This window comes from Strigops habroptila, chromosome 2, assembly GCF_004027225.2.
Source record: "Strigops habroptila isolate Jane chromosome 2, bStrHab1.2.pri, whole genome shotgun sequence".
Classification (NCBI taxonomy): Eukaryota; Metazoa; Chordata; class Aves; order Psittaciformes; family Psittacidae; genus Strigops; species Strigops habroptila.
Window position 1 is genome coordinate 15,888,549 of NC_044278.2, and position 15,397 is coordinate 15,903,945.

At 41.5% G+C, this 15,397-nt stretch overlaps 1 protein-coding gene across 6 annotated transcripts in view; it reads right to left on the bottom strand.

Annotated features, from left to right (window-relative positions):
- The window catches only part of PHLDB2 (pleckstrin homology like domain family B member 2), a 56,243-nt gene extending 46,940 nt beyond the window's left edge, over positions 1-9,303 (bottom strand). For 3 of the 6 annotated variants that reach the window (XM_030471729.1, XM_030471727.1, XM_030471726.1), the window contains exons 1-2: positions 8,699-9,303; positions 3,985-5,333 (exon numbers count right to left, since the gene is read on the bottom strand). In XM_030471729.1, coding sequence (XP_030327589.1) covers positions 3,985-5,333; positions 8,699-8,747 — 1,398 coding nt within the window. In that variant the 5' untranslated portion in view covers positions 8,748-9,303. The remainder of the gene's footprint in view (positions 1-3,984; positions 5,334-8,698) is intronic. The other 3 variants (XM_032919760.1, XM_030471730.1, XM_030471728.1) reach the window with 1 other exon arrangement.
- Positions 9,304-15,397: the final 6,094 nt, after the last annotated feature.

Consider the following 15,397-nt stretch of genomic DNA (forward strand, 5'->3'; position numbering starts at 1 on the left):
ATGCAGATACTGCATGTGTAATTTTTAAGTACCTACCACCATCTAGAGGAAATACACTGTACTGCCTAAAACCCAGCAGTACAAAAATCATGTTCAGTGCTATTCAAATGAGCGGGCATCAAACAAAACAGATGGCCTTAATATCTATCCGACTATGTTGGCTGTGCTGTTCCACCCCCAACCTCCCCACGGGCTGAAGAGAAAGGCTGCCTTTCAGTTCCAGCAGCTACCACAATTGGGCTTTTATGTCAGATAGGGAAAAAAAAAGGAAAGATCTCCTCTTAAAAAAAAGATTCAATAGCTAACTGAATCTCATTGAATATTCTTAGATCACAGTGATAATTTTTTTCCTTGTTTATAAGGCTTCTGGGCTAGCTTTGGCAATAGCTAACTCTGTCTTCTACTTGTCAGAGTACCATACTTAAAATTTATATAAACATCCCTACACCAAAATGCAATGTCCAGTTAGCTGGGCTGGAGAGGATGCAGCAGCAGACTGTGATCCAGCAACCCTGTGCAAGCTCCAGGAGCAATGTCATGCCATCCCACCAGTCCCCAGCAATCAGCAGTAACGTTGGAGGGATGGCAGTGACAGGAACCCTGGTTCCTCCTGCTCCGAGAGTCACAGAGGAACAGGCTGGCAGAACAGAAGTGGCACCAGCCTTCAGCTCGTTTGGGTGAACCCAGCCCAAAAAGGCAAATCTAAAGAAAGAGAAACACCAAATTCTATGCAAGTACGTACATGTCTTTTCTGTTTGGTGCATACGAGCAAATTAAAACTCAGATGTTGAAATAATTTAGAAAAAAAAAAAAAAAGCCCTGCAATGTGTATCTTCACTATTTGTATTTTTTTTTACTACTTTTTTTTTTTTTTTTTCATTTTTTTAATTCCCTTTTTATTTCTTTGGGCCATGACAGCAGATCACTTGGTTTCATACACAGGCTACAGCAGCAGCTCAAATACAAAATTCCAGGGGAGCCTCTGTCACTTAAAAAGCAAACAAAGCACAAGTAAAACTCACAGAATAATTTATATGGAAAACAACAAGAAAAAAAAGCGAAAGCAAGTAGAAGAGACCAAGGATAGACACTAGATTTTTAATTATTTTAGTAGACGTGAATAGCTGCTATCAAACACAACACCCCAAAACTACTCTGTGCCAGCAGAATAGCTACAGGGGCAGTGCTGGTGCAAAGAAAGATACTCTCCACTTTGTATCTGGGCCATAGAGCAGTCTAATGCTCTAAAAACAAGGCTTGTGTTTCTGATTAAGTCTGAGTAGTCCTTCATTTTTCTTTCATTTATCTTGCCTCAAAAACACAGTATGGAAGGTCTGACACTTATGCATAGAGGGACTACGTTCTCCCTGCCATTTACCTACCACTCAATCTGAACTTTTACTCAGCACTGAAAATGCAAAGCACAGTGTTTTACCATCCATGGGTACTTGTTTAGTTGGGGTTTTTTTAATCACTCCTTCTCCCATCCCCCCAAAAAAGAGACCTGAGCAGACCTGGACCTCTAACCTTTGTCCATCACAGGGTACACAGGTCAGACAAAACTGCTATTTGGAAGCTCAGGCTTGATACATAAAGACCCATGACCAGATCCACACAAAAGGGCAAAACCAAAATCAAAACAGGACAGGCCCTAATGTACAAACAGCTGATGTGTGGATTTTATTATTTATTTTTTAAAATATATACCTTCTTCTCAGATATCTAAAAGCCTGTTTATGGCATTTTTCACTCTCAAACCATTGGAAGGAGGCACTCTCCTGGTGTTCAACTCTTCCACCAGATAGCCCTAGTAAGGGGGGAAGAAAAATATTGAGCAGGATCCTGAGCAGAAGATGGACTCAGGCAGGAGGAAGTTACTTCATGTTCAAATTATACACAATATTCAAAACATTGTATTTTTTCAAAAACTTTAACATCCTTGGAAAAACAGTAGGCAAATTCTCTTTTTAAAGAATCAGAACTTAATAGTAAGTACTGTCTAGTCAGAAAAGAAGTGGGGGGAGTGGGAAGGGAGTCATTACATCCAAATAAAAACCCAGAACAATTTCAAGCATTACTGAATACTGAAACAACTCCGTATCTTTCATCCCTCACAAAACAAACAAACAAACAAACAAACTCAAAACAAAACACCCCTGCCCTATTCTCTTTGAAATACAAATATGCTCTACTATGTTGTCTTTTATGACTGATTATCTCTGGGTTTACAGCACGACTGTCTGGAAAACCCTCTGATAAGAAGCAAACAGCACTTTGCACACCCTAAACCGCCACGAGCAGGGAAAAGGGAGGAGATTTCCTATAGAAGTGGGGGAAAAGCAGGGAGAAGGCAGCAAGGAGAGAGAAACAACCCACCAGCATTTCTGCTGATGCTTCGCATTCATGCATGCACAAGTGTAACAGCCTTCCCTAAACTGCCCAGTGTTTTCCACTCAGAGTTGTCCTTCCTTGCCCCAGTGAGCCCAGCCCCTGCTCCCAAGAAGCTGACACTTCACAGGGAGCCAGCAGAGGTTTTGGTGGGCGGAGGGGACAAGGCAGGGCAGAGACACACACTGTGCCACTCACGAAGGGGGAAACGAGCTGTGCCTGCTGCCCCTTTACACCTCGACTCTACAGCCCTGGCTCTAAGCAGGCAAAGATTAACATTTTCATATCTTGCAAACCAACAGCATGTATCTAACAGGCTACAGTGCTGAGCCTGTTAGAGATGAAACGGCAGGCCCCTCACAGAACAGGTTCTTCACCAACTTGCGTCAAGGACATAGGTGAGATGGGAGGGAGACACCTGAATGGGTTACCATCCTTCAGCTGAACCTGGCGCAGGTGCGGCTTGAAATGGAAGCAGTGGCCCTGCACAACCAACAGGCTACTGCTATTGGCTTCCTGATGGGCATCCCACTGCTCCCACATCCCACTGCTGCTCATGGTTTTTCAGCCTGGCCAGCCTGAGAAGTGAACTTCCCTCCAGGTTTGCTACCTGTATGCAAACCAGACAGGTTTAAGAGTATCCTACCCCCACTTTGCTCAAAGCCATGAAGACTTTAAATAAAGCACACAAATTTAAAGTTAATGTCTCAAATCTAAGACTCAGCAATACAAATTGGCCTAACAACCTTGGTTTCCGTGTGGACAGTAAAATCAGTATAATATTAATGCATGTTAATAGGGTCAGAGAAAACTTTTTTCAAAGAAATACTAAGTATCCTTTCAGAGACAGTTTCAATAAGAAACTTTTCCAACTATCTTTTGTGTTCTGAAGACCTTTATGTTTTTCCTACCCAAAAGTTGTTTCCTACCCAAAAAATATAATACATAAATTACATTTTACTCCCAAGTTTCACCCCAAGCTGAAGTAGTATGCACTGCTTTACGTTTTGACTAGAAACAAAGACAGAAACTCTGGCCCTCTCTTCTACTCACCATTTTGTGAGGGGGAGAAGCAAGGAGGCCTATATTTTAATGAAAATATTCAGAATGAAAAACCACAACCAAGCAGAGAAAGCTCTGATGATGGATGTTGAACCCATACCAATGTATACCTGACACCATAGCACACATGGCTGAGCAGCTTGTAGTGGAGTCTCTTTTTTTTACCCACTTACCACAAAACAGTGCCATCCTCTAAAACAAAAAGTGCTGGATCCCTGCAGTGTAATTTGTGGGCTTTATGTACGTAGACATTTTAACAGAGCTCACAGGATGACTGAAGGCAATTTACATGGGTTCCAACATTTTTTAAGATGGCTGAATGGTCTATCCCTATCCAAGCTGTTACAGCAGCACGCTATATAAGCATTAGCTTCATGGACAGCAATAATAAACACGACATCTGAAGCAGGCAACATTTGAATTTCAAAACATGTCAGCCTATGCTTTGCTGTACATTCCTGGTGGCCAGATCTGGGATGGACATTTTCCAAATGCTAAATGCCATGAAAAACTAAAAGGAAGAGAAAAAATTACCAGCCGTTCCATCTCCTGCTCCCGAAGCCGCTCTTCCCTTTGCCTCCTGTGATAGTCCATGAGGTCTTCTCTTCCCGAAATGGAGCTAATGCTGTTCTTCCGCTCTCGCATGGACGTTTGCAGTGAGTTTGGCGTCTGTCTGTAACTTTCCAGATCTGGGTCATCCAGTTCCACAGAACTGGTGGAAAGGTTTCTTCGGACAGAGAACGACCTGTCAAAATCCACTGGGGAGAAAGAACTACTGGGACTTGTTCCTGAGAGTCCAAGTCTATCAAAATCATCAGGAAGATATGGGGAAGAAGGTGCTAAAAGCATTTTTTTAGCAATTCGAGGGCTTGCAGGAACACTAAGTGTTGAACTGGCATAGGAATTATTCGCAGAGACAGAGTTTGCATGTGGTGAAACCCCTGAGCTGCAAGAAGAAAAATTCAGGTAATTGTCAGCATCTAAAATATTCTGAGGTAGATCTTTTTCTCCAAGTTTTTTCCTTTTAGTATTACCCAGAGAGCTTCTGGGGGGCAAACTTAATGGCACCAGCTGGCTTTCTGTTGATTTATAAAGTCTGGGTAGGGAACGACTGTACATTCCCATATGACTTAGAGATCCACCAGAATATTTCCTAGGCCGTGAACCCAGAGCTTCCATCATCACATCCTTGTGCTTAACTGGTTTTATGTGAAGGGCCAGGTTGTCTTCGATATTCATCCTCCTGCCTTGCTTTGGGCTAGAAGGCATGCTGGCTGCACCCGAATTGCTAGCAGGTGAAAGCATCAGCTCATTCCCTGAGCTTCCATTCCACATGGTCAGAAGAGAGCCCGAGATCTTCTTTGTCTCCAGCATTCCTGGGAAGTAGACATTGTCATATGATTTGTTTTTCTGACTGTACTTCGAGTAGTGAAACTTATCCATCTGTCCAAGGGATTTTATATTTTCTCTGCTGGCATGAATATCAAAGTCTGTCCTTCCTAAATTGTACCCACTGAGGGATGAAGACATGCCTGATATGGAACCCAAATGCTTTACAGAGATGCTTTTATCTGGAAGATAAGGGCTTTCACAGGGGAACTGCTTGCTTCCTTGAATTTTGGTAACAGAGTGTGTATTTTTAACACTGGAGGAAGGATTAGGTTTAACTGGCATAGGTTGTGAAAGGGTTAAATATGAGCCAGCATAGTCCCCATTTGTTTTAAATTTGAGACTTGATGAATATTTCTTCGGGTTGAGGTTTTCCATAATATCCTGGAGACCATTTTCAAGGGAATTCACCACAGAACCCTTTCCCAAACTAGCATTTTGTAATTCCATCTGGGTTTGTGTGTGGCTATACTCTGCCATAATCTTACTGGAATCTGTAAGGAAGAGAAAAGGAGAAAAAAGAAAAAAAAAGTAAGTAGCAAGTAAGTAGCCGCCTCTTGCATGTGCATACCTGCACATTAATTTGAAAAGAACACTTTTATAATAATTACTGTGCTTGTAATAAATGTGTCTCAGATAATTAAGCAAAGGAGGGGATGCACAACTTTCCCATCTCTGTTCTTGCAACAAATAGAGGCTAAAACAGAAGGGGTAGTTAGACATGACCAAATCCATACTATAAATCAGCAACACAATTAGAAAGAGGCTAGACTCTCTCTTTGGTGACCTATCCATAGCAGGAGTCTGGCTTAGCCTTTACAATCCTGAGTCTCCTAAGATGTCCGTAAAGTAAAGAAGCATTACTGTCCTGCTGTCTTATACCTGAGGAACTGAGGTACAGGGAGAAGATGCAAAGCAGACAGCAAAGTAAAGAGCGCAGGTCTCCCAGGGCTCAGGATACAGAACATAAGATGCTGCTTTGGACCACCTCTTCCTTTAACCTGTGCAGCTAGTGCATCCAAGCCCAAATATGTTAATGAGCTTAATCAAAGCTCAGTAGGAGCTTGTCATATTTCTGCTTACTGTATGGATTGTCATGCAAAGCTTCATGGAAAAGTACATAAGCGAGGCCCATTTTTCAAGGTATTTCAGCTTAGTGCTCTTAAAACACAAACCTGTAACTACACCTGCAAAGAGCTCTTTAGTTAAAAGATAGCCTTAAGGATGTATAATGCTAGGCTCCATAACTTCATTCAAAAACAACAACAAAAGCACATGACCACTAAAAACACTGACACTGACAGAGGTTTAGGGTTCCAGGTCCTAACACTTGTGCAGAATTATAATTTACGTTCTGGAAGAGGACATCAACCAAAAAAGCCTTTGCTGTGGTGGATGTTATTGTTCAATGATGTGCTAAGCTCCAGCCCGCAGTTCTGAGCCCCGCTCTGCCAAAAGCAAAGAAAATAATTCAGCTCTTGAAAGTGTCAGTCACTGTAGGAAATAAATAGGACCTCTAGCAGGCTTGCACTTAGACCTCAGCTGAGGTAGAAATGGCACCGCTAACATTTACAGCGTCTCCTTGGATGTGCTAGGCTGTGCTTTGAACTAATAAAGCACTCTTTAGAGTCAGTTCCTGCAATGCCAGTGCGTGTTGCTTGTGAAAATAAGGGTCAAATCTGGGATTTACTCTTGGCTTTGTCACATTTCACCTGCAACTTCAGCCACCTAGTGAGAAACCTAATTTCAGCTTGTCACTCGGCAGGAAAACCTAACATCCAAATGTGTAAAGTGCTTTTAAAACCCTCAGAGGCAATACTTTAATCCTCTTCCAAGTACCACTTCAGGCAATTATATGAACCTAGACACCAAACTGAGGTTCCTGCACCCCCACCAGACTGGATGTGATCTGGTTGCATTGAGGATCACTAGGTTCAGATACCTAATGGGAGGTGGCAATGCAGTCTTTGAGCGGGTCCTTGTTTCTGGGACCTTCCTTGCTAACAAGGCAAAAACGCCTGGAATTCATTACTGTCCAGGGCATCATACAATATACCTCTGTTGCACAAGCTTCCTCTACGCTAACTGTAGTAAGTCACATTCTCTTCAATTCTTAAGGAACAAACCCCTAAGTTTAAGAACAAAGGAAAACATCATTAACAATGTAATTGAATAGGCAGAAGATAAAAGGAGTCAGCATTACAGGGGGGAATAAAAACAAGCCAAACCAAACAAAAATAACAAACACCTTCTTGAACACCAGTGGACCTGGCTAAGCTTGTGTTAATTACAAACTCCGGTAGTGGCCAAAAACATTAACTTGCAGCTTCAAAACCAAGCCTTAGGTTTACTACTACGCAGAATTTAGTATTTTTATGCTGACTGTGATTTTATTTGCTGTCATTTTAACACATGGTTATGATGATACAACTATTTCAGTTGCCTTTGAACCAGTAAGTTCACAGAGCTCTCTGTCAGACCATCACTGCTATGAGCAGTGAAACTGCAGTTTCTTACAGTCTGACATTTTACTTGACATTTTTTAGCTATTTTCACAACATTTGATCAACAGCAATGATGAAGTTCAAACGAAAAAAAGGAGGAATGTGACCCATGTTCAACAGAACTCTTGTCAGGACAAGACAAAATCATCTGGAAAAGATCAAGCATTCATCTCATTAGCGGTGTTATAAGGAAGAACAACAAGATGCAAAAGTTACTTAAAAGCACAGATATGAAGCACAATGTACATGCTTTGTATACTTGAATACTTAGCCTTCCGTTCTCTCCTCTTCCCTCTTCCACATCTCTCTTAAAATTGAAAGCTAATCTCATATCAAAATTGTACTGTCCAAATCTTAACTTGAACACAACTGAACTTCACTTTTTTTTTTTTTGCATAAAGTCCACAGGCCCCTACAGAAATAAGTTGGCAGGCACATTAATGGAACATTAATAATTGTTTATTGCTCCCTTGCAACACTAGCAGGGCACATTTAATCCTACAAAGACTGGACACTTTTGCCAAAATACAAGTTAGCTCATGGAAACTTTCAGGCCTGTTCACCACAGCAATGAAGGGTTTATTGTACTTGAAATCCAAACAAGTACAGTAAGAAAAGGTCACAATACCTTCATGTAGCCACTTGGATTCAACAGTTCTCTACCATACCTTTTGCCAGTTCTTCTGCATTTTTGGTTCCACCACCACAGTGTCCGCAATCATTAAGTTAAATCCCAATTGGACAACAGCATGTGTTTAACCGAACCATAGCTGCTTCCCACAAACCAGATCTTGTTTGTTTTGTTTATTTTTAGGGTAATGTTTGGGATGAGACTTTATGAATATGCTAAGGATGCATTACACATCCTGGCTGACGCTGCTCTCACATCCAGGTAGAGGGACTGAGGCTGGGAGCTCCGGCACACAGCATGCCCTGAACCCATCCTGCATCCAGGTCAGCCCTAGCTTTCACTTGCTAACCTTCAGTGCACAGCACAAGGCTCCTCTGTTTAGCAGGATATTTGCTGCCTGGAGCTATATAGAAGCAAATTCTTCCTTTTTATTATTCATTTTCTTTCCCCCCCACCCCCCATTCCTTTTCTTCCTCTCCTGAGTTGTTTAGCTGGGGGTCACTGATATCTATTCCAGCCAGGCATTAAACTGATGGGGGAGGGTTGGCTGTCTGCAGCATATCCAGCTGTGGCTTTCTTTTGGCTGATAAATGGAGTTAGACATGGAATAAGAACAGAGCACTGATCTTATCCACGTGTCAGGAGAATTAAAGGGCCAAAAATCAATAATAAATTCAGAAAGACCTCAGTACATTTACAAACAAACTTTGTTTTTATTGATTACCTGATCCAACATTCTGAAAGGAGGAGAGGTTACTTCTGTTTGGCATCATATTCGTCTTCTACAGGATGGTTAAAACAATGCTAATTTGAGTGAACCAGACAAATTTTCACCTGCAAATAGAGTGACAAAAAAATGTTGTTAAGAAGTGTACTCTCAGAGCATTTTTCAAGTGTGTAGCATAGACCAAAATTGGCTTTACTTGTAGTAAAATTTCCAGAGACAACTCAAAAAGAAATATGTTAAGATATTTGGAAAGGGCACTCCATGTTTAATGTGGAGACTGTGGAAAAAAAACCCAAAACCCAAACAAACACTCTCTGCAGTTGTTTTATCAGTTAAGAAGTCCATACAATTTAATTCAATAATCAACTATTATCTATGATCCTGACTCTGCGCAGGCAGTTACTAGTCACAGCTCCTGAGTTTTGTCTGCGATCCTGTGGCTGCCCTAAGAAATCACTAACAAGGTTGGACATTTCTGCTGAAGATTTTATTTTTGCAAGCCCATAGCCGAGTTTCAGCCCATGCAACACCAGCATCCTGCAATCACAAAGAAACCTATGCAAAAACAGGTATGCGATCCAAACACAGAAAATGTTTTGGCATGCAATGATTTCTGAGGTTCCAAAGAAGCCAGACTAGGAATGCAAGGAGATTTTTTTTTTTTTAAGGTTTATTAGAAAAACATTTTTAAAAAAAATTGATATAAGAGAGACTTGGCTTAAAAGACATGTCCAAATTAAATCCCAGCCACTAAAGACTAAAATTAAATCTAAATCCAAATAGAAGATCTCTAGTGAGTTGTTCTATTGAAAGATTTATGTATTTTTTTTATACACACATCTGTTTTTAAAAGGTTGAAAAAAAGCTTTAAAAAAACCCACATTGAGTGACAAAATTAATGGTGACCATCTGTAGGTCCTCTGGGCTTTAACTGTGGACAAGCAAATAGAAACGCAGCAGAAAAACAAGCGAAGAATGGAGACAGATGTCTGGGGCTGTCTAGAGACAAGCCACCTATTTAATTAACCTCAGTCGTCACAGCCCCAACGTTTCAGGTCTCTGTTGCACAGACTTTTCGTGCCATGCTTTTTCATGTTATTCTCCTGGGAGGACAGCCCTGGGAGAAGGGAGCTGGCTGCTAATCCCTGCGGCAGAAGGAGGCTCCTTTGCCATGACCTCTGGCTTCTCCCTTACCTGTTCCCCTAGAGGTGCTCTCTCCATGGGGAGCAGGTGCTGTCCTTCCCCTTTGCTACCCCAGGAAACCCCTGGTGCTGCCCTCACTTCAAAGTGCTTTTTCTTTCTCTGCAAAGGTAATTTCTCAGTCCTAAAGAGAGAGTTCCCACCCCATCTCCCACCTCCCAAGAGCAAGAGGTGGGCTTCCTCCAAGAGCCACACAATCTATCGTTCCCCAAAAATGCTGCTGCTCCCCAAGAAGCCAGGGTGAGGAAGGAGACCCTCAGAGTGCGGAACCCCCTGGGGGGCCTCACCCACCACATCTGCCCTTTCCAGCACCAGAGGACTGAAGCTGTCCCCAGCAGATGGTGGCAAACAGCCTGGACAGCAGATAGCTTTTCAACCCATTTCATGCTCAACAAGTCATTTTGTTGATATGGAACATTTATGGTCTTTTTCACCCCACTGGGTCTTCCACCACACAAAGAGGCTCCCTTCCTTAATTCCTTTCAGCTTGCCTCCCATCCTCCAAACTTGAAACCTGTGTAGCATCCCAGGTGCCTTCTTTGTCAGGAGTGGGGCTGGGGGGCAACCTGAAGACCTCCTGGCTGGACTATGGCAGACAGGCAGCTGACCCCAGCAAGAGTTCACAGTGCTTCTCCCACTTGTCAAACCGGCTCTTTGCCTTTTGCCTGCCTACAAAACGTGAAGGACTAGGACAGAAATCCTGTTGAAACCGCTGCTACATTGCTGTCTTGGAATATCGCATGTGTAATCGCTATCAAAATACTGCACTTCAAGCCCAGAGCTCCCCTGGAAAAGAACCAAAAATGTAACTTTTCTGGACATGTTCAACCTGACAAAGAAAACTAGTGGCTCTCAACATCTCACACTGTTCTGTAACACAAGTATAATTATATCATCAAACAGAAAACTAAAATAAGGAGAACTTGGAATTAAAAGACAGAAGAAACGGTTTCTTTAAAAGGAAGAAAGGTATAATTGGATTTCCTGCATCTCTAACATTGCTGCTTTGTTGTTAAAATCATTGGTAGAGATCACCAAAAAACCCCAATCCTTTCTATCTCATATAATGATGGCTACCACTTAATGTGACAAATATTAAAGAGAGAACAGCTGAGAGGGAAGGGTTTCTATGTAATTGAAAATTCAATCTTCAATTCGGTTTGGTGAATACCTGGGTTTGCTAATAGCTAAAAGGAAAAATGTCTTTTTTAAAGTTAAATATTTATATGGTTTCAGTTCAAGTTTGAGAACTCATTACACATCTCTCAGCAGATGAGAGATCAGAGAAGTCACCTAGCAATAATTGGATTTTGGGGGAGAAGAACTTTCTAAAACTCTCTGCCGTGAGCATAAATTAGAAACAATTAATGAATTAATGAGCTAAGCAAATGAACAGCTCAAAATCTCTTTGCTCTTATGAAAGCATGTTCTTTCAGATTAGGGTTATGCAGGGCCTCATCCAACAGCCAGTGAGGCTGACTCTCGTTACAGAGCACATGCTTTACTCTGCCTTGGCTGGAACAAAGCAAAATGATTTCATCTGGGTTTTATAAAGTCATCTGATGTGAATGTATACAGCATTAACAATCATGTTTCATCTCTACAGTGTCCAGGCCAAATTAAATTTTGTTTCACTAACAACCAGAAGAAACAGTGATTCACGACTCAGACAGGCAGCAAGTCAAACAAAGGATTCCAATTTTAAGATACTTTAACACAGGGTGACTTCCACAGTAAAAGCTCCTTTGCCTTGTGTTGTGGTTTGATCCCAGCTGGCAGCTCAGCCCCCTCAGCCACTCAGTCCCCCCTGTGGGATGGGAGAGAGAATCAGAAGGCTAAAAGCAAGAAAACTCCTGGGTTGAGATCAAGACAGTTTAACAGGTAAAGCAAAAGCTGCGCACGTATGCAAAGAAAACAAGGAATCCATTCTCCACTTCCCATCAGCAGGCGGGGGTTCAGCCATCTCCAGGAAAGCAGGGCTCTATCACATGTAACAGTGACTTAGGAAAACAAATGACACCACCCAACGACACCCACACCCCACACCCACACACACACCCCCCTTCCTTATTCTTCCACTAGCTTTATATACTGAGCATGAAGCCATATGGTAATGGAATATCCCTTTTGGTCAGTTGGGGTCAGCTGTCCTGGCTGTGCGTCCTCCAAACTTCTTGTGCACCCCCAGCCTCCTCGCTGGCAGGGCGTGAAAAACTAAAAAGTCCTTGACTTAATAGAAACACTTCTTAGCAACAACCAAAAACATCAGTGTGCTATCACCATTATTCTCATACTATATTCAAACCTCAGTACTATATCCGCTACTATGAAGAAAACTCTTATCTCAGCTGAACGCAGGACACCTTGGCATAGGAGCCTAAAGCTGCAGCTCAACCAAGCCACAGATACAGCTCTACCCATCATTTAGTCCATAGATTTAGGGCAACATTTTCTCAATGTGCAGTTTCTCCTGCACAGTAAGTGCCTCTTCATTTACTTCTGCCTGGGCTGATGCCTGCCACCCTTTAGCAGAGACTGCTCTGGCACCCACTTTGCTATTATATTACCAACCAAGTGGATCGCAATGCCTCAGGCATTGGTAAAATGCTCCTCCGACTGAATATAAACAGCCAGTTTCAAACAAGCTCTCAAATTTGGCCATCTCTCCTTTAAAGCTTTTCTGCTCTTCATTGCTTCTTCATTTTCAATTTCTGGTAAAACATTACCAATGGTTCCCAGCAGCTCTTGTCCCCTTTCCCGTCTCTGACACTTCTCTTCAGAAACTCCTACAGCAGTGTACAGCCACTCACAGATGAAACCCAAAGTGATGGAGAGGGCAAGGCCAAAACCCCATCATTGCCACTGTCCTCACATCATTAGAATTTCATTTGTTCTACAACAAAAGGGCTTTCAAGTGATATGGGTCTGTTTCAACTGTTCCAATAACACACATGCTGTTTCGGAAACAAGAAAGCCTCTTCAATTTTTACACCCTAAACAAAATTTGGTGAATGAGTGCTGACAGCTTCAGTGCCCAGAGATTTAAGTGGTATAGCACACCTATGCACATAAATGGATTGCTTCATTATCAAGTTGATTTACCTTTTTACTGCATAATCTGAAGACAATGTACTTTCTCCTGATTAAATCAAGCCTGGATTTTTTCCCTGACTTACTTCACTTACTTACAAACAAAAGACTTGGTAGGCTTAACCTGATGGGAAAGTAAAACTCAACCAGATCTATAGTTTACCTCCAAAAACACTGAAGTGTAAATCTATCTTTCTAAACCCATAAAGCTTACTGTCAAACTAAAACAATATATTAACAGAAAGGCACCTGCATAATTTGGTGGAGATTCTATACCCATAAACTAGCAAATGGACACATCCTTAAAAGCAAATGCAGTCATCTCTGCCAAAAACTGGACAACTCGGCAAGGCTGTTATTTAAAGTTGCCTTAAACATCCTTCTTCATTTCCTCCTCTCCCACAACACAATATACTAGACTAGGAAAATTAGCGACAGCTAATTTCCTGCCAGCATAGTCCTGAAATCTACTCAGTCCCTGTTTTTTCATGATACAGGACCTGCAACACGTTGGTCCCCATGATGCAAGTGAGCACAAGGTCTGGTTACAGGCATAGGGTGTTTTAGTTTCCAAAGCTCACAGCTTGGCACCTCCACCAACACTTAAATAAATTAAAAATCAAATATCTGTGAATCAGATTTGACTAAGTCACTCCCTTGTAATCCTGCAGGTTTCCGATGTGGAAAAGGGAGCGGCAGAGGAAGTTGCTCTTACGGCTTATCTCTTCCTCTGAGACATTATCGTGTCGGATATTGGAGAAGGAACAGAAAAAGAGCAATACAACAACAAGAGAAAACACCCTAAATGACTTTAGTCTCCTCATAAACCACGTCTATTTTACTGGAATAACTACTCCAAAAATTACACCCAAATATATATTTTTTAATTATTCTGTCCTACTGTATAAGCACGATTCTCTCGTACTTGATAAGGATTGATGTTGTAGGCATTGTCAAACCAATTGCTCTTTCCAGTAGACAGACAATCATTTTAATCAGGTCATGACAACTGACAATTTTAAATGTGCATCAAAAATGAAAACATTCATTACCATGTAAATATAACAGCTTGGTGACTACAAATTGAGATTTACACCATTGACATAAAAGCCACTGACTGCCAAGTGCATTCAATAAAAATTACAGTGAAAATGTTGAAGCTTTATAACTTTTGTACCATAACAGCTACTCTTACCTGAAATTGAAACTGTTAAAGTACACATTTCAATAAATCTAATCTCGTTCCTGTGTGTTTGGTAGGACGACAGATTAGACCACCTACTCAAACCACATTATTTTAGTAGACGTCACTGCCTCCTCCTTGTTTTGCAGTCACAAAACCCACTGTTTCATCTGGACTAGTTCACTGAGATAAATTGAGGTGAGAAGGACAGTGGTTTTTTTGCTGTACAAACAAAAGCCACTGACAGTTAGAAACATATTAGAAGATATTTCTGTTAAAACAATGAACCCTTCATGAAGAAAAACAGGACTGGCAGAGGACAAGACAACCTCAAGTCATACTCCTTTCTGTCTTGGCACCTTTCTGATAGTTAAGCTTAAGAGTTAGTTATCTGACCCAACGACTGATTCATCTCACAGCAGTAATGATGAGCTCCCTGGTATTATTCTGACACTATTTCATTAACTCCTTTCCTACTGAAAATAAGAGCGTGCTCGAAAGATCTGCAAATCAAGACTCAAAAATTTCACACAGACATGGCAAATAGAAAGCTCAGCTGGTGGACTGATTGTTTATATCTCACTGTGCAGACTAACAGAACTCCAAACAAACAAGATATCTGGTGTATTTATAAATGTACATAAATATTTTAGACCAACATAATTCTCACTCCTGAAGCCCAGGAAATACAGACTTTCTTCATTTAAAATTTCAGGAAGGAGGTTGAGTGAAAAACAATTATGACTGCGAATTCCAGACTGTACAGGAGCAGAAATTCTTACTGTAGAAGAGCAAAAAGAGCCTAAAGAAAAGTTTCTCCTTTCCCATCCTAGCTGACATGATAAACTTGTCTCTAGGGTACCCCTAACAAATTCAATGAGAGCTTGTCATATGCAGCAGGTAGGTAAGTCACAGAAAATCTAAGCAGCTAGAAAAACTAATCAGAACTGCCTCAAAGATCATCTACTCTCTTTTTTTTTTTGGCCTGCTTGAATGTCCTCAGCATTTTTTCCCTGTCTACTACATTGCTCTCTCAGGCAACTTTTGCCCATGATCTGCTTTCCTCTGTGCTGATTTCTTTCACTGCCACTTTGTGCCTGTCACTTCCTTTCATTAATCAGTTCCCTCCAGTGCCCACTTATTCTGACAGTTTCTGTCTCTCTTATTTCGTTTGCCCATTTCTCCTCAATTTGTCTCCTTCCTGAAATGCTTGCCCCATATTT